We start from the raw sequence: 18,904 nt of genomic DNA, 5'->3' as shown, positions 1-18,904 counted from the left end.
TGATCAAATTCAACAAACACACACATTTTCCCATCATGTCCTGGAAGTGTGGAGGGGGAAAGGTGCCTTTTCTATGCCTAACTTTCCCCCCTTCTAGATCTAATAACAGCTCAGGGGCAGTGTTCCCTCTAAGCTGTGTGCATGGAAGCACCACTCAGCAGCAGTCTGGAGCTGCACAGAGTCTTGCACTGCTCATTGCTCATTTGAAGATTATGGCAGTTATATTCTGCTCAGGATGTGAACTGCTCTGCTGGGGGGGGGCTGGGGGGACAGTTTTGGTTGGAGAAACCACGGGAGGGGAAGTCAAACCCACTCTCCAACTGCACTGTAGTCCCCATCTGAATTATGCCCCTGCACAGGTGCTATGGGTAGCAGGAAATGTTGTACTGATGTGGTCCTTCAGTTCAATTCTTCATTCTCTTTTTCTAAGGACTGTGAAACTCTCTCCCCAAAGTCTGTGAATCTTTCTATCATACTGCAAGACCTTTGTAGTAAAGGGAGAGAGGGAGGGTGAATTTGAAGCAGAAAGGACAGGAAGGTTTACACTCTTCATGTGGTTTAGTTAGTAATCCAAGAGAATATTCTTACCACAAAATATTGTGTGTACAAGAGCTGCAGTTTATGAGCATACTAGGTTTTCCTACACATACTGCCATTTCAAAGAGAAAATTGAACCACACAATTTGTAACCATTGCACTACATAAGAATAACAGTCATTATTCCATGCAGATGATTAGCACAAATTATTAGCAATGATAGTCAGAGGTTCTTGCAAGCAGTTACAATTATTACTCCTTTTCACTTGGTTTTATCTTCCCCCAAAGCCTCCTCAGTCACTATTAAGGTTGACCTTTAAAATCTATCAAATAATTCAGGGGAACACAGGAAGAAAGAGGCGGAAGGAAAATGTGCTGGAAATATCAGTCTTAAAGAGGCCTTAGGCTAAATTAGAAAATTGCCACTTTATTCAAAAATTAAATCAAAGAAGAGGCAACAAACAAATGTTCTGATGTGTTCCCAAACTTCAGTCAGCAGGATTGCAAATGCCACACACATCCTCAACCAATTAAAGAGGAGCAAATTATCATTAGAACTCCCACTGCTTCCTTACTAGAAGGCCACATACCTAGGCACTAACAACAGCTGATAAAAACCTTTTGTGGATGACAGGCACACAGCAGAAAGCTAAAAGAAAATGCATTTCTTTGATTAAAAACATAATCTAAATACCTCCTGTTAATCAGACTGAGGAGGAAATATCCTGGATTCAAATTTCATTAAGGAAGGAACCGGATGTTTGTTATGACTTTTTTTTTTGGGGGGGGGGGTCACTCCAATGTTAAAACAGTATCAGCGTATTTGCTAGAATGCAAAATCAGATCCTTAGATCCATTAAATAAGTACATTTAGGGTAATGAAAAAACAGTGTGGTCTCTTTTTTGACACACCCTTGCTTTTTAAAAAAAGAAATGCCTGCCACCTTGGTTTTGCTTCCCCCTTCAAAAGGGGTTCTGGACTTTCAAATGCTTGAAAGATTTAAAAGCAACACGGAAACCATGATAAGCAGGCAAAAAGGAGTGAGCTGAGTACTGGGGAGATGAGACCGTGACAAATGCATGGCCCTAACTCTGTACTACGGTTGCCATTCCACAGTTGGGAGCGAAGGACCCCCCAGTTTTAGGGGCTTCTGTCCACCACTGGCCAGTGGGGAAAGCACCACCCCATTGATGCACTGGCATCTCGCAGAAGTGACGTTGGCATGTCAGGGATGTCGTGCAGCGATGCTCTTGTTTTGGGGCAAAACTCTATGATTTGAGGCTGATTTTACCGGATTTTTGCCCCAAAACAAGAGCATCGCCATGCAATGTCCCAACATGTGGATGTCACTTCCAGCATTTTCAGCTACTATTGTATCATCTCATCTCTTCTACGATTCCCAGTGCATGAAGTTCTTAACACGTAATTGGTGGAGGATGAACTCATTTATTAAAGAGTTACTTCCTACACTGGATCCAATATACAGTATAAATGGAGCATTTTAAAGCAATAATGGAATTATGAAAAACTAAGGAGAAGTTAGGCTAGAGTTCAGAGCCAGCAGATTACTCAGGGGAGTCTATATAGTGAAATCCACTATGCCTGCAAACCGGGTATGTGCTTGTCCAGTGGAATCCTTCATTTTTTCTTTTTAGAACAGCAGCCCTCCTGAAAAAGATACTGCTTCCCCCCTAGTTTCAGAAGTGTTTGTCATACAGCATTATGATTTGCTGCTTGAGAAACACAAATCCTAACCCTTTGGTACCCAAAGGTAGTTATATAGCTTTCTACACCATGAGTGATGTATGCAAAGTCAACAGGACCATGAATGAATAAGATGGTTTGGGAGTTGGTAAAAGGAAACAAGGTTATTTGGTGTTCTTGTTACAATTGTAAAGACTTCAAGCTTTCCTCATATAGATCAAACTTAGGTTATGAGCCCTTTGGTGTCAGAATCTGTCTGCATATCTCTTTCTTGTTAAAAAAGAAAAATTCACGGTCAGATTCTTGACTGGAAGCAGACATCAGAAACATATTGCATTGCTACTCCTAGATCATGCAACAAACAGAACAAATCTCACCTGAATAGCAAGCATATGAAACCTCGGGTTGGATCCAAGGCACTGTGATTGGGAACTCTGCTCATGGAATGGATTTCCCCATTCCCTCCTGCAACCTTTTGCACCACCTGAAAAGTTGTTCCTGAGTATCGGGGAACAATCTGGAGCAGCATGAGATGCAGCATCAAGAGCTCCATCTCAAATGGAAAAAACAGGTGTCATGGCTCAGCGGTAGACAGCCAGTGTGGCACAGTAATTAGAGCACCAGACTAGGAACTGGAGATCTAGGTTCAAATCCCTATCATCCCATGAAGCTCACTGGGTGACCTGGGGCCAGTCACAGTCTCTTAGCCTTGCCTAACTTACAGTGTTGTTGTGAGAATAAAACAGAGGAGAGAAAAAGTTCCTTAGAAGGAGGGAGAGAGAAAGATGTAGTAATTAAAAACAATAATAAATACTAACAATAGAGCATCTACTTTGCATACTGAAGGTCCCAAGTTCAATCGCTTGGAATCCCCAGTTAAGACGGTCAAGTAGTAGGTGATATGAAATACCTCTGTCTGGATCCCTGGATAGCCACTGCCATTCAGAATAGACAATACTGACAATTTTTAAAAATAATGTTTAGAAATTATTTTACTCCAAACATAAATAAATAAATATAAAACAAATATGACAATGGTGGCAAGACTACATATAAGCATCTATAAAAAGTTTCCAAATATCTACAAATATGTCCATGCTCAATTGTTGTCTACATGCCATATGTTCAAATGTTGATAAGGTTGAAAGGTCCTCAATCCACTGGAGGTGGCTATTTATATCTCCAGTGTTTAATATAAGTCTTTTAGCAACATGGAGGGCCCATTTTCACTGACCATCAGTCTCCAGAAGACAGGGAAATAGTTTAAAAGTACATAAGCATCCTCTAAGATCACTGAATACTTAAAAAAAAACCTGATATGAGTAATTACTTCCTCCCAAAAAGACCAAATAACTTGGCAGAACCAAACCGTTATACAGAGCCATACCATTGGTCAGACAATACTGACCTAAACAGACCAATGGTTTGATTCTATATAAGGTCTGTTAAAGTGTATGTGTGTCCATGGATATAATGGATGCCCTTCCCCCCACCTAAAGGCACCTTTGGATCCAACCTCTTATCTTGCCATATATGAGTCATTCACATAGTTCTGAATAAATATATACTTTGCATGTCATTTTGTTCTTTGGTTACCTTCATTTTTGAAAGACAAATCCATAGCCATTAAGACCATTGGGGGCTTTGTCACGGCCATGACTGTGGCGTGAGCTGTACTCAATATTTTTTAAAAACCAAGACAAAAGAAATAATTCAAAATAAATCATTCTAAACTTACTCTCACTTTTGGTAGAACTCTCCGAAGCGTCTCCGCAGGATTCTGTCGCATCAAGACTGGAAGATTCGCAACCACGCTCGTTCCCTGGATATCCTGACCAGAACTTACCAAACAAAAAACACAGTTGTTTTAACATTTTATAGTTAGATCAGTTTTAACAGAGATGAACGGCTACCGCTCATATTTGCAACATGGGAAAGATTAGAAATCACTCTGATTTACTGCTTTGAAAGTAAAAACATCCATAAACAGAAATTTAGATTAACTAGCAAAGGCACAGCAAAACAGAATATAAACATTCTATTTCCAATGTGATAAGGATGCATTCATTTTCTTTTTATAAAAAGTAAGACATTGCTAAAAACGTTACTCATTGATGAGGCAGGGAATGGAGGAAAGTGCTAAGCTGAGCATAATAATGCAGAATCAATCATTCAACCAGCATCACAAGGCTCCAAAGGGGGATTTCGTTCAACACTTGTTACAAACAATTTTGACTTTTGGATATGACAAGCAACAAAATAGTGGGATGGATCCAGTAATTCATCAGCAGAAGGATACAATCATTTCAGATCATCCCCATTTCCCTCTCCCTCAGCAGCCATTTCTGACCCCGGGAAAGCTAATTCTACAGCTGCAAATTCTGGGTTAGGAAAGTCCTGGAGGTGGAGCCTGTGGGGGACAAGGTTTGAGGAGAGGAGGCACCTCGGTGGGGTATAATGCCACAAAGTTCACCCTCTAATGCAGCATTTTCTCCAGGGAGACTATCTGGAGATCAGTTGTAATTCCAGGAGATCTCCAGGCCTCATCAGAAGGTTGGCAACCGATGCGGGACCATTGTGCACTCAGGCATAATCACCGTGTGTGCCTCTTCTGTCAGTGCAACTCTGCTGATGGAAAAGGGACAAATTTCACCCTCTTCCCCTCTCCCTCAGCACAGCCCACCAAACCACATAGCTATTACTCCAGTCAGGCCACACAGCTCTAGGAATCCACTTTCCCAGCCTTGAAAGAAACTGCTGGGAGGAAGGGAAAGTGAGGGAGATGTGCAGCCTTGCACGACTGGGTTGCAGAACTCAACCCACTTTATTTTAATTTGTGAATTAAATAACTGAGGGGAGAATTATGTCCCCTTCCACAAACAGAGACCTACAACTAGTACTCTGCCAAGTTAACCATTGTAATTTCTAACATTCTTCAGTTTTACAGAAGAGAATGCTCTCTCTGCAGTTGCCGGACTCACCACCTTCCCCCCCCCAACTACTAGTTCATCCAGAGCTGCTCCAGGAGGGCTCACCAAGACTTCGTTCACACCTTTCCGTCTCTCGGCAGCTTGTCTGGAGCTGCTCCAAGGGGGGCTCACCGAGAATGGGGAGAGGGAAGGAAGCCTCAGCAAGCCTTCCCCCTCCCCACAGCATTGTCCAGGAGCCTCTCCAAGCTCCAAGTGGCCATGACCCAAGCAGTTTCTGGCGTCAGCCATCGCTGTGGCCAGGCTCCAGGGTTTTGCAACTGCTGCCACCCCAGAACCAAAGCAGAAAACTTTGCTTTGGGGAAATTTAAACATTTCAGATTTTTCTGTACACCTGGAGAGTCCCCCAAGTGTGCAGAAAGACCTCGATAATCTCTGTGCAGCCCCGATCCATGGATATAGCGATTCGGAGATCATGGCCACATGTGGCTAATAGTATATAGATTAGAAAAGTATGTCCTCTTCACATGCAATTATTATGTAAAGGTGGGTCTTTCACAAATCTCATTAAAAATGCCTTGCTCTATCAGACCCGCCTTTTGTCCAGCACCATTTCCAGTGGTAGTCAGACCAGTCTGGGTGTTCACAAGCAACCTTTCCCATTTGTCTCCAGAATCAGAAAAACACGATTTGAATTCATACACTGCTATGTATTTAAAGGGCAAGTGACATCACTAAACCTGAAGCACTTATTGCTGCATTTAGAAAAGTTCTTTCTAGATCTTTTCCTGATATTGATACTTTCCCAAAGAGCAATCAAGTTAGGACGGTATGAAGACACTTACGTCCATTTTAGCTCACTTACTTTCAAACGGATAGTACAAGACCAGTGTGGGCAGAACAAGCTCTTTGCTGTAAAATCTCTGCCCCCTCTTGTTTTTGCGTGTGCCAAGAATATGCCAGGAAGTAGAGAACTAAGCAGTCTATGCCCCCAACAGGTCTTATTTCCATGTGTTTCCTCTCTTAAACTATATAAGGATATAGGCCTTTCATATGATATGACTCAAATGCAATACCACACACTAACGTCATGACTTGTGCTTTGTGAACGAGCTCTTCTGCCCCACAACTGGAGTCAATGGGTTGGATCCTGCACAAAATTCCACTTCCATTCAGGCTCTTGTGCAAGCAAAAACACAAGAATTCTGACACAGGGTGACGGGCACAACCACAGCATGACCACGATGGGGAGTGGAGCCAACCACAACATAACCACCATGGGAGGTGAAGCCACATAAGCCCAAGTGCAGGGGACAAAAGGAGTAATATTTAAAAATACACACAGAAAGACGGAAGAGAATAAAACCAACACTGTAGTGGCAGCTGCCACTGAAACAATGCTGTTTTAATCTGCACAGCCAAGCAGAAGCCCTGCTGGGGAGGAGCTTCATCTGGCCTCACCTACTTTTGGAAAACCGTTGGCGGGTGCCAGGAAAGGTGTCAGCTGGCACCATGGAGCCCATGGGCTCCCATGGAGACCCCTGCCCTAAAGTGTTGCAGTAACAGGAACTGCACTATGTCTATGTTTCCACTTGTACACAGCTGGATCCAAGCTAATAAGTGATTTCTGCTTTAACACAAACCATACTTCACCATTACATCCAACTGGACAAAGAGGGAGTTGAGTTGTTCTCTACATCAGGACTGTAAACCACTGATAATCTGTGGTTTATTATCTTGGTTTGCAGGGCAAGTGCAGACTATAGTGTGCCAGTTTGGAAGTAATGGTGGGATATGGTTTGTGATAACACAGAAGACACTAATTGACTGAGTGGGAAGAAGAAGAGCAGGAAGTGGTAAATATGGGATCATTCTAATTATGGTTTGATTTGAATCATGCCACAATGCAGAAGGGGGAAATGAAGATCCTGCTGGGTTCCTGGCAGCAAACTAGCAGCAGCTGAGGTCCATCTAGGCTGACTTTTTTCCATCCTCCTCCTCCTCCTCCTGCAGGTATTTAGCCCAGGCTGAGCCACAGGCAAAAGCCAAAGGGCTCTTGGCTTGCAACCCAGGAGCGAAAATAGCTTGGCAGATCCAGCCCAGTCCAGATGTATTTGCTTGTTGTCTTCATTTGCTTTGTCTATCTGTTTTTGTAATTTGGAATCTCTTTCCTTTTTTTTTTGTAAACCACTTTAGAGCTCTTTGGGGAGAAAAGCCAGCTAAAAATGTTTAAATAAATAATAGAGAAATAAATAAATCTGGCTGCCCTGCGGACCTAAAATGATAGCTTTCACTATCAGCTCAATCATCTGCTCACTGCTTGTCATATTAGGAGGAACATTTGGCCTCAGAAGAAGGGTTTTTATTTTTGTTTAACCTAAACAAATACATTTATATATCAAAGATGGCATGAGGTAAATTATGCTGTTCATTTCTACTAAAATCACAGGCACTAAATAATAGGTTTCCAGGAATTTATGGCTTCCCATTCCAAACCACACCCAGTATCACTACTGATACATCAGATGAGAGAAAAATCTCATGTCCCTCAACGACAAAAAATAATGAGTATCAATAGTTTTAGAAGTGCTTCCTGCAGGGAAAATGTCTAGATCCCTTTAAGAGTACCCATTGCTCATTTAATCTATAACACATGCAAAAAGTCTGGTGTTAGAATAACTTACCCACTTTGAAATAAAAATCAAGATTCAATTAAAGTGTCCTCATTAAAAATGCCAGCCTACTTCCTGACTCTAACAGACTCCTACAGAATACTGGATGGGATAAATAGCGAATTGTTATAAGCAAGAACTCTACAAGCATATTGTGATACTAAAACTAATTGTACTAACATTTTTACTAACAGTGAAAAGATCTCCTCCTCTTGGGGTTTTAGTTTAGTGTGGTTTGCTTTCCTTTATCCTTAGTTTTAGCCCCTTCCCTAATATTTCTTTGTAGTTTGTAGTCTTTGCAAAATAAAAAATATCCCTTCGGGGATTAAAAAAAAAGAAAAGAATACTGGATGGGATCCCAAAGGACTATGAACAGAGTTTGCAGAAGGGATTTTTGCCAGTTCGACTCTTTCCACTGCAGCACTCAAAAGACTTTTCAGAACATCAGTAGATCCACAGAAGCAGCAACAGGATGTGATGAAGGGGACTGCAGCCAAACTGGCGGAAATCACCCCTACTACAACACAAGCCTGCACAGGGCCCAGATTCAATCTCCAGGTTAAAAGATTTCATGTAGCAGAACAGAGAAAGTCTTCTACAAGACCTACAAGATTCATCTAGATGAATCTACTGTCTGACTCAGTATAAAGCAGTTCCATGTGTTTATATGCCTCTTAATACATTCACACATATGCAAAATTTGCCAGAAAGGCCAGATGGAAACATTACGTACACAAGGTCTGTCCCTCAAACTATTGCAAAGTGTTGAACTGCTTCCAACATGAGTCTTAACAGAAAGATATTAATTCTGTGCAATACATGGATCACATTCTTATACATCTGATCAACCATACCCTAGTAGATCTACATTCAAGTCCAGTAGAACCTTAGAGACCAACAAGAGAGTCAAAGCTCCCTTCATCAAATATAAGACCAAAATATTGCGGTCTCTAAGGTGCTACTGGACTTGAATCTAGCTGTTCTACTGCAGACCAATACAGCGACTCTCTGAAACATCGCCTACTAGTATGTCACACTGCAGTGCTCTATATATGCTGAGGATATTTCTAGTACTTATCCAATAAAATGGGGGAGGGGCATTCATTTTGGCCCAAGGGCGAGGGAACTTGTGTAAGCTGCATGTTAAAGCAAAAAGGGGTATAACAATATGGAGAATCACAATTCTAAAGAAAAGGGAGGGCTTAACCTTAAAAAGAAAAAAAGCTCCAAGATCCTGGATTGCTGCCAATTCAGAATGTGAAGCAGAGGCTTTTCAGCACCTACACAAACAGTAATTTTCCAACTGTGGAAAATTTTTCTTTTACTGCTACTGAAAGAGCAGATCTGGTGATCCTCTAACTCTTCAGAATTGAAATGATTTATCATTTTATGGCCAGGCTCTGACAGTTTTAACACCAAAAGACAGACCAAAATACACACAAGACAGTTATTCCTTCAGGTGTGACTGACAAACACTTCCCTTTATTAGGAGCACTAAGTACAGGAAAGCATTTCGAAACTCCAGTGTTTATAGTCAATTTGGCGTCACACAGGAAATAACATCATCACACTAGTGATGTCCAGGTGACACTCTGGTATTTGGGCACAAACTCTATGGTAGAAGCCATTTTTAGCATAGAGCCTTTTCCCAAATACCAGTGTTGCAGTGACATCACAGCACAATGATGTCACTTCCTGTGCGATGCCAACAATGTGGCCTGGGCCCTCCTCTTTCTCCTGATTAATCCCCCCATCCCCCAACAGTTGCTAGGAGGGTAGACTTGCCCAGCCCCCCGGTCCTGGTGAGGGATCCCCCAGTTTCAGGGGCTTCTCCCCGCTGTGGACCAGCTGGCTGGTGGGGGAAACCCCACCCCTAAGCAGGGATGTCACTGTGCAATGTCCCCGACGTGATGATGTCACCTGGAATTGATGCCATTGCTTCAGGGACATCATGCAGGGACACTCTGGTATTTGGGCAACCTCTATGCTTTGAGGGTGAAAAAACTCATAGCGTTTCGCCCAAATACCAGAGCGCCCCCAACGCAATGATGTCACTTCTGGGTCTGGGCAATATACAACTGAGAGGTCTTAAAGAATTGAAAAATCATATTACTGACCTTCTAACTAAAATAAGTAATTTTTCATTGATATCATCCTCTCTGCCAGAAGACTGGAAAATAGACAGTCACACCAATTTTTACAAAAGAATCCTAAGGGGGATCTCAAAAACTACAGCTGAAGGTTTATCTCAGATAAGCTGGTAGAAAGTGTTATTAAAGAACAACAAGACCTGCTGAAGAGGAATCAACATGGCTTCTGTAAAAGGCAGGAAAGACGAAAAAGTACAAGGTGCAAGGCAGAGAGTTTATTTAGCTCTTATGGATCCCTCCGTGTTTCGCTATGAGTTTCAACAGGGGATCTGTGCAAGGTGGGAGCTGAAAACTCTCTGTAGAAGATCCCCTGGCAAAACTCATAGTGAAATGCATAGGGATTCCTAAGAGCTAAATGAACTCTCTGCCTTGCCCCTTGTCCTTTTTCATCTTTCCTGCCTACTGCTGTGGCCATAATTTTTTCTGATTTCTATAAAAGGAAATCCGCAGAAGTGTCAAGAGGGTCAACAAGCATCTTGTTAAACATAAGAATCCCTGGGGTCTGCCCACTCCTCTCTTACCAGTGGATCCAGGTAAGTGATTTGACTACAGGTGAACCATACAGCCAGCCAAGGGGGCAAGTCAACCAAAAGGGACTTACAAATCAGTCCTTTATGCTAATAGAGTCTTATCTCACTCCTTTTAGGGTCACTGATTTCCACCAGCCATCACTATGGTGCTTAAATCAAGCTCTATCACTGCAGCCACAGCTCTTTTTGGTCGAGGGGGTGACAGCAGATCCTTTCCCTGTCTGCTCCCCACTCTCTCTTGCCCTCTTCTCAGGGCTCTTGATTGCCCTTTTATGCAGCAGAGGAGTGGGGAAGGTCACTCTCTCTTGCCCTCTTCTCAGGGCTCTATGCAGCAGAGGAGTGGGGAAGGTGGGAAATGGCAAACCACCTCTGACTGTCTCTTGCCTTGAAAACCCTATGGGGTCACCATAAGTTGGCTGCAACTATACGGCAAAAAAGAAAAAAAGAGGGTGGGAATAAATGGATACTTTTCACAGTAGAGAAAGATGAGCAGTAATGTTTGGCCAAAGGTTTGTGTTAGAACCAGTGCTAAATAGTACTCATTCCACCTTATTTCTTCAAACATGACCTATACCTGAAGGTGAACATGTTGTGAGGTAGCAAAGTCTGTGGATGACACCAAATTATTCAGAATGGTGAAAACCCAAGGGTAGTGAAAGTAGAGCTCCAAAATCACCCCTCCAAATGGGCAACAGAATAGCAGGTTAAATGTAAATGAGTACAAAAAGATGCACACTGGGACTGAAAAATCCTAATATCACATATACAACAGTGGGGTCTGAGTTCACAATGACAGACACCCCCCCCAAAAAAAAAGACTTTGATTGTAGTGAATAACTTGTTGAGAATATCAACTCACTGTGCAGAGAATTTTTTTTCAAGATCAAGATCCAGACCAGAAACTGGGAAACCTAGGTTCAGATCCCCACTATGATATGGAAGCATGCTGGGTGACCTTGGGCCAGCCACTCCCTCTCAGCCTGAGCTACCTCGCAGGGTGATTGCTGTGAGGATAAAATGGAGGACACACTGAGTCTGGAAGCCACTTTGGGTCCCCACTAGACAGAAATGTGGAGTATAAATATTTAAATAAATAATTCTATTATAGGGATCATCAGGAAAGCCGCTGAGAATAAAACCGCCTGCATACACAAATTGAAGGCAAGGACAATCGAAACAAGCATGGGTTCAAGCGCCTGCCTATGAGGTTTTTAGTTTAGAAAAAGGAGGACCGAGGGGTGGCATGATGGAGGTCCACAAAATGATGCATGGTATAGAGAAAATTGATCGAAAGAAGCTTTTCGCCTTCTCCCATAACACTAGAAATCAGGGCCACCCTGTGAAGCTTACCGGCAGCAGATACGAGACCTACGAAAGGAAGTACTACTTCACATAATGGATAGTTAACTTGTAGAGTTCACTAACTTGAGATGTGCTGATGCTGACGGCCCTGGCTTAGATAGATTTAAACAGGGCTGGGAAAGATTTATGGAGGGTGTCTACCAGTGGCTATTAGCCACGATAGCTCAGAGGCAGAATGCCTCTGACGGTCAGAGAAAGGGAAGCAGTCAGCAGGTGTGGGCTGCCGTCTGCCAGTCCTGTTCATGGACTCGCTTCTGTGGCATTTGACTGTCTACTGTCGGAAAGAGGTTACTGGACTAGATGGGTCACAGGTATGATCCAGCACAGCTACTCTTATGTACTTCTGAATCTGTAAAATTCTAATCAGGGACATGAGAAGATGATATTTTCTGCACCTTTTTTTGTATATGCTAATAGTCAAGTGTGGCCCAATCTGCGGGTATCTAAATCTGTGGGTTAGGGCCACAATGACTGTAAATACACAGTTCTGCAAACTAGTCCCCAAGGTTTGTAGAAAAATATCAAAACATTAAAACAATACAGGGGGGGTTAAGTCCCCCCCAAAAGGTCTGTCTGTGCCTGCACTGAGGCAGTGAAGCTGCAGCCAGGCAGGTAAGGAGATCACTGGAGCCATTGTGGGCTGGAAGGTGCTGGAAGAGTTGCCATCACCATTCGGGAGGGGGGGGGACTGCTGGGTGGAGGAAGCTGCCAGGTGGGCAGATGGCCGGGAGATTAGCTCACGTTTTTGGTGTAGGGGGGAGTTACTGGGTGGGCAGCCAGGAGAGTTAATGCTGCTGTTGCTGGTTGGGGGGCTGCCAGGCAGACAGCCGGCAGCAATGTTCCCTCTAAGGTGTGCAGTCTCGTGAGAAGTTTTATCCTGTGAGCCAAAAGTGGTCCTAGCGTTAAAACTGTGGGCGGGCCGACATTAAAAAAAAATTATTAAAGTGTACAAGCATACAAACAACATATAAACTATTATCATTTGTATTACAAGCCATATATTTATATTAAACTTATTTATATGAAACATATTTGTATTACTTAACCCCCCCCACTTTTTCCAACTAACTTTGCAGGCTTAAGTGCACAGAGAGTCACTTTACAAAGCACCAGAAGCCACCAGATCGCCACAAGCACGCTGCTGAGCCCGGTTCCCCCCCACACACCTTTTCCAACTAACTTTACAGGCTTAAGGGCATAGAGAGTCACTTCAAAGCACAGAAGCCACCAGATCGCCTCTAGCACGCTGCTGAGCCCGGCTCTCCCCCACCTTTTCCAACTAACTTTGCGGCTTAAGTGTACAGAGTCACTTCGCAAAGCACCAGAAGCCACCAGATCCCCTCTAACAGGCTACTGAGCCCGGCTACCCCCCCACACACACTTTCCCAACTAACTTTGCAGGCTTAAGTTAACAGAGAGTTACTTTGCAAAGCACCAGAAGCCGCCAGATCGCCTCTAGCACGCTGCTGAGCCCGGCTCCCCACCCCAAGACAAAACAAGCAACCAGGCAGCTCACCTCAGGAACAGTAGAAGCTGGCCAACAGAGCAGTCCTCCTTCTGGGCCAGGGTATCTCCAGGAGCACGAGGCAAAGGACTGCCGGGGAGGGTAGCAGCGCCCCCTTTCACAGGGCAAGCAAACCGCAGCTGAGGGGAGGCGGGAAACACAAAGCATACTGCTGTGTTTCTGTGCTGCCTGAGCAAATGGATCCATGCTGCATGGCCATTGGGAAAGGAACCTCTCGCCCCTGAGCTGTGGTAACAATTGCTGCGCTGGCCACGGGAAATCGGTGCGCCAGCACAGCTTGGCGCAGCTTAAAGGGAACCTAGGCTGGCAGTGTTGCTGTTGCCATTGGTTGAAGTTGGGGGGGGGGAGCCTGTGGGCGGCCAGCCAAGCCACTGCCACCATTACTGTGGGCAGAGAGCTGCCGGGCAGGTGGGAGAGTTAGCAGTGCTGTTACCATGACGGGCAGGAAGCTGCCAAGCAGGCAGGTGGCCAGGCAGGTCTACGACATAATTGCTGGGGGAGCGGCTGGGCACGCAGCTGGGAGAACTGGGGGAGCTGTTGGTGGGGCAGGGAAGCTGCAAGGCAGGCAGGTGGCCAGGAGAGTCAGCAGCGCTGTTGCTGGGGTGGAGAGCTGGCATGCTGGTGTTTGTAAGAGTTGGAAAGAAAGTTGAGATGGAAAAAAAGAGCACTAGGATAGGGGAGGCAGAAAGAGGGAAGGACAAGAGGCATAAGGGAGTTAGAGAGACAGAAAGCAAGGGAAGGTGAGGGAGATGGAGACTGAGAGAAGTGGGGGGGAGGGGAAAAAGCAAAGGTAGAGGGAATGAGATGGCCACTCCCACAAGTTTCTTTTGGGTCTCCACTTTTATATTCTAATAGCGCAGTATATTAGAATATAAGATGAAGATACATGAAGATACTTAGATCCAGGAATTGGAGAGATGGGCAGAAAAGACTGATCTTTTGACAAACTTGAAAAATGTTTCACGTTTGCAGAAAACTCAGAAATCTAAACCAAATAATACATTGGGCAGTTAAAAAGAAGTGCCGGTAAATTTAATAAACAGATACCCTCAATGGCTCTTGCTAGACAACCACAATAGTTTGGGCTAGCATTCCAGGCTTGGTTTCTCTTTGATTTCTGTCAGTAAAAAGAAGGGGGTGGGGCACCCTTTCTGGGGCCATTTTGGCCTTTGAGGGAAGACTCATTGAGGTAAGGCTTAGCAGCAACCACCGAGCAACTTGATACCACCCAAATTGCCTGACTCACCTTGGCCAGGCTGCTTGCTACTGTTCAACAGCAATTACAACACAAAAGCCAGTGCAGTGTAGTGTAGAGTTTCAGACTGGGACCTCAGATCTCTATTCTGCTGTGGAAACTCACTGGGTTTGATTCCCTACTCCTCCACATGTAGCCAGATAGATGTCCTTGGGAAGCTGGATGTCCTTGGGCCAGTCACAGTTCTCTCAGAACTCTCTCAGCCCCACCTATCTCACAGGGTGTCTGTTGTGAGGAGAGGAAGGGAAAAGCAATTGTAAGCCGCTTTGAGACTCCTTAGGGTAGCGAAACGCAGGGTATAAAAACCTACTCTTCTTCTTCTGGGTGACCTCGAGCCAGATTCTCAATCTGATCTGCCTCACAGGGTTGTTGTGAGGATAAAATGGAAAACAGGAGTATGATGTAAGCTACAATGGATCCCCAATGTGCAGAAAGGGAAGATATTAATGAACTCAATAAATAAGATGGTGAGCAGATAAATGTGGATTATTGGGTAAGTGTGAAGTTGAGAAAGAAGCAGGAAAAGATGAGAAATGGGATTTGCTGGGATGAGGTAAAGAGGAAATAGTGGGGGAAGGAATGCAGAACAAAGTGGGGTGCCGCTCGACAGTCCTTGAAGACTCTCCCCCAGTACAAATTGACCCATCTCAGCTGGAACCACACAACTCTGCCACAGTTTTCTTGGGGACAGGCTGCCGGTGGAAAAGGAGGAAGGAAAGCTGAAGACCGGGGTGGAGGGGAGATAAAGGTGGGTGGAAAGGAGAGAAGGAAGCAAGAAAGTGGGGAGGCTATGGGGGCTTTTGGGAAAAGGAAAGGATGTGGCGAGGAAGGGGGAAATGACAAGTTCCCCACATGTCCTTGCAGATCCCCCCCTCTCAGTGTGCCAGTTCTAATTCTATCATTTCTTGGTTTAATCAACAAAGGTATTTCTATAGTTACGCTAACTCCCAGAACTTTTTCAACCAAGATTGTACATCCCACAGTCCTGCTACAGTTTCTCCACTTGCTGCCAGAAAACAAGGAACGAAAATGTGATACCCTTCTTTGATAATTTTGTGGGGGAAGGAAACAGCGTCTGGGTTCTCCAGGAACAGCTGTTAAAATTTCCTTCCAAAACAGTCTGATTCTGAAAGAATTCCACCATATGCATATATGTTCACCTAACCGCAGTTCTTCCAGTTACCCAAGCCATACGTATGGTTTTCAAAATCTCCACAGCATAAAATTCACTTGGTGGAATAATGACAGTGAAAAGAATAAATCTTCAGGAAAATTACTTTCCTGGACACAACCACACACAGAACGTAATCCTCCTGGACAGTTCTACAGAGCCATATAGGCAGGCTAAAAAAAAGAAAACCAAACTGATTCACACAATATTAAAAGACATATAAAATGAGGTATGAATTTGTATGACCATGAATCCCTGTTCAGAATGGGTCATAAAAAAACCCCTCTCTCTATTAAATGCAGAAACAAAGAATGTAATAACTTTAAAGGACCAAATGCAAGCAATCAAGAAATAAAAGCACTTTGACTGCAAGCCTAAGAATGCTTTCCTGGGAGTAAACCCCACTGAATAACACAAGACCTGTCTGAGTACACCTGCTTAGGATTGCAGCCTATGTCTACTAATCTTAGTTTTAAAGGAGAGGTATGCACAGCCATACAAACTCAGCTCCAGTAGTCATCTCCACAATCAGAAATCAGGAACTGGTGCAATAACAGTCTAGACAGAACCCAACATCCGTGAGTAGCACGCTACACAATGGGGATCTGTACAGCAGCAGCAGGATGCTAGATAACCATATGTGAGGCATGGGACAGTCTTGTGTAATTGGGATGGCAGGGTTTGTTTGCAGTGCATCACACCCAGCTGAGAAGCAGTGAGGAGGGCTCCATAGAATGCCTATGGAGGTCCTTTCCATGCATAAGAAGGAATAGATTGTTCCCAGATGAATAGAGAGCACAGGCTTTCTAGTTAGGCTGAAACATGAAGGTTCTAGAGGTTAAAGGAAACCCGATTTGTTGGTTTTAATTCTGATGCTGATTTTCCAGTGGCATTAAAAGAACTCTCCACAGTAGACGGAAGGATCAAATTCTTATTACATTATTCATTCGAATTAAGACATCAAGAAACTCCTAAAAAGCCTTTGTGTTCCTCTCAGCAGCTACTATAGATGGTTCTCTTAGTATCTTGCAGTCCCCTTAATATCTTGCAGTCCAAGCCTTACCAGCCTACCAATACAAGACCAGCACAGCGTTCACAAGGGATACCAAAATGAGTACAGAAATAGATGATAATTAACTGTTCACCTCTGTGACCACATGAGAGGGATTAACAGCTTGTAAAGAATTTCTATGAAATATTAAAGAACATAGGACAAGTAAACAGTATAGTAAAAGCAAGATGCTCCCTAATTGTCAAGCCCCAGTCCGGCAACTGGAATAACCCCTTCCCTCTGGCTTTCTCTCGTTAATGATAACAAGGGTTTACTTTCGTATCTTATTCAGTGCAACCATCTGTATCTATATAATTGCAAGGCTAAAAACTAGAACAGCAGGAAACACACTACACCAGAACTGTCCTGCTGTTATGCTAGTGTTTTACTTTTAAGGAATCTTTCATAAAAAATTCAAAAACTGCATGCCCCACCAGCAGCCTGGAATGTAAGCTCCATTCTGCCACCCCATTCTGCTGCACATATATGTTGTTTGCAGAATTTGGTAAACCACAGTTGTAAGGAAAGGGAGAAGGGAATTCACACTACCAAGGGCAGAAGGAAGGGGAGGAGAATTTGGGCTCCTGATCACTAATCGTGTCATCACATAGTGTGATATTTGAAATGAGCCAATGTTTGTTCCCAATATATTCCAGTGAAATTCACTGTTTTAAAGGGGTGGAGAATTTCACAAATTAAAAAAACCTAGCAGGTCTCAGAAAATTCCAGCCACATGAGGCTGTGATTTAGATTGTATGCATAAGGAGAGTGGGTCTTTAACCATTTTTGCAACATGATTTCCCTGATCTCAGAACATTGACTTCAAAAACATGCTTCAAGAGAAGAAGCAGGCCATCTCCACTAAATGGGAGAGCAGATAAAACTGCCTTATTGCAACTGTTAAGAGCTATAATATTTATTTATTTATTTATTTATTTATTGGACTTTTACCCCGCCCTCCTGCCAAGGCGGCTCAGGGCGGCTTATAGTAGTTAAAAACCAGTATACAGTTAATGCAATAATCATATCTAAAACCAGGGGTCTTTTTGTAGAAAAAGAGCTGCCGGAGCTCATTAGCATAACTCATTAGCATATGCTACACCCCCTGGCATCACCGGAAGTGTGTCATAAGGCCAACACCCCCTGACATCACTGGAACCTCTTGATTACTGTTTTTTGTTTCTTGTCCTTGGCCCTTTTGGTCTGTTGGTTATGGTCCAGCTCCCCCTCTTCCTGTCACATGACTTTGATATCACATCTCGGGATGCTCCTTTGTGAGCGACTGGCATTAAAGCTATGAGTGAGCAATTTGGCTACTGCATAAATTAGTTTGCTCTGGAGGCATCTTTCCTGAATTAAGACAAAAATGTATGAGCCGGAGGCTAAAAAACTGTTAGCTACCTTGCACTTAGAGGAAACACTGAACAAAACCCAGGTGCCCTCCGGAGGTCCACTAGCAGGGCCAAAACTCCAGGAGCCTAGCACCAAGAATGCAGAGCATCACTGCGCCAGACATAAGAACATAAGAGAAGCCATGTTGGATCAGGCCAGTGGTCCATCCAGTCCAACACTCTGTGTCACACATCAGCCAAAAATACCAGGTGCCCTCAGGAGGTCCGGCAGTGGGGCCAGAACACCAGAAGCCCTCCCACTGTCGTCCCCCCCAAGCACCAAGAATACAGAGCATCACTTGCCCCACACTGAGAGTTCCTATCTATACCTTGTGGCTAAGAGCCACTGGTAGACTAGCAGCAGCACAGAAGGCCTGCCCCTAGCACTGCATCAGCCTACTATTGTAAGGTAAGCACAAATGGGAAACCATATACAAAAGATAAATACACTGTGTCACACATCAGCCAAAAATACCAGGTGCCCTCAGGAGGTACGGCAGTGGGGCCAGAACACCAGAAGCCCTCCCACTGCCCCCCCAGCACCAAGAATACAGAGCATCCCTTGCCCCAGACATAAGAACATAAGAGAAGCCATGCTGGATCAGGCAGGTGGCCCATCCAGTCCAAG

General features: G+C 44.0%; 1 protein-coding gene across 1 annotated transcript in view; it reads right to left on the bottom strand.

Annotated features, from left to right (window-relative positions):
- The window catches only part of PPP4R4 (protein phosphatase 4, regulatory subunit 4), a 128,676-nt gene that overhangs the window by 60,946 nt on the left and 48,826 nt on the right, over positions 1-18,904 (bottom strand). The window contains 1 exon segment of the mRNA XM_015415517.1: positions 3,981-4,083. Coding sequence (XP_015271003.1) covers positions 3,981-4,083 — 103 coding nt within the window.

Source organism: Gekko japonicus, unplaced genomic scaffold (genome assembly GCF_001447785.1).
Source record: "Gekko japonicus isolate JY-2015 unplaced genomic scaffold, Gekko_japonicus_V1.1 scaffold1684, whole genome shotgun sequence".
Taxonomy (NCBI): domain Eukaryota; kingdom Metazoa; phylum Chordata; class Lepidosauria; order Squamata; family Gekkonidae; genus Gekko; species Gekko japonicus.
Note: the sequence above shows the minus strand (reverse complement) of the source record. Positions and strands in the feature narration are given on the sequence as shown.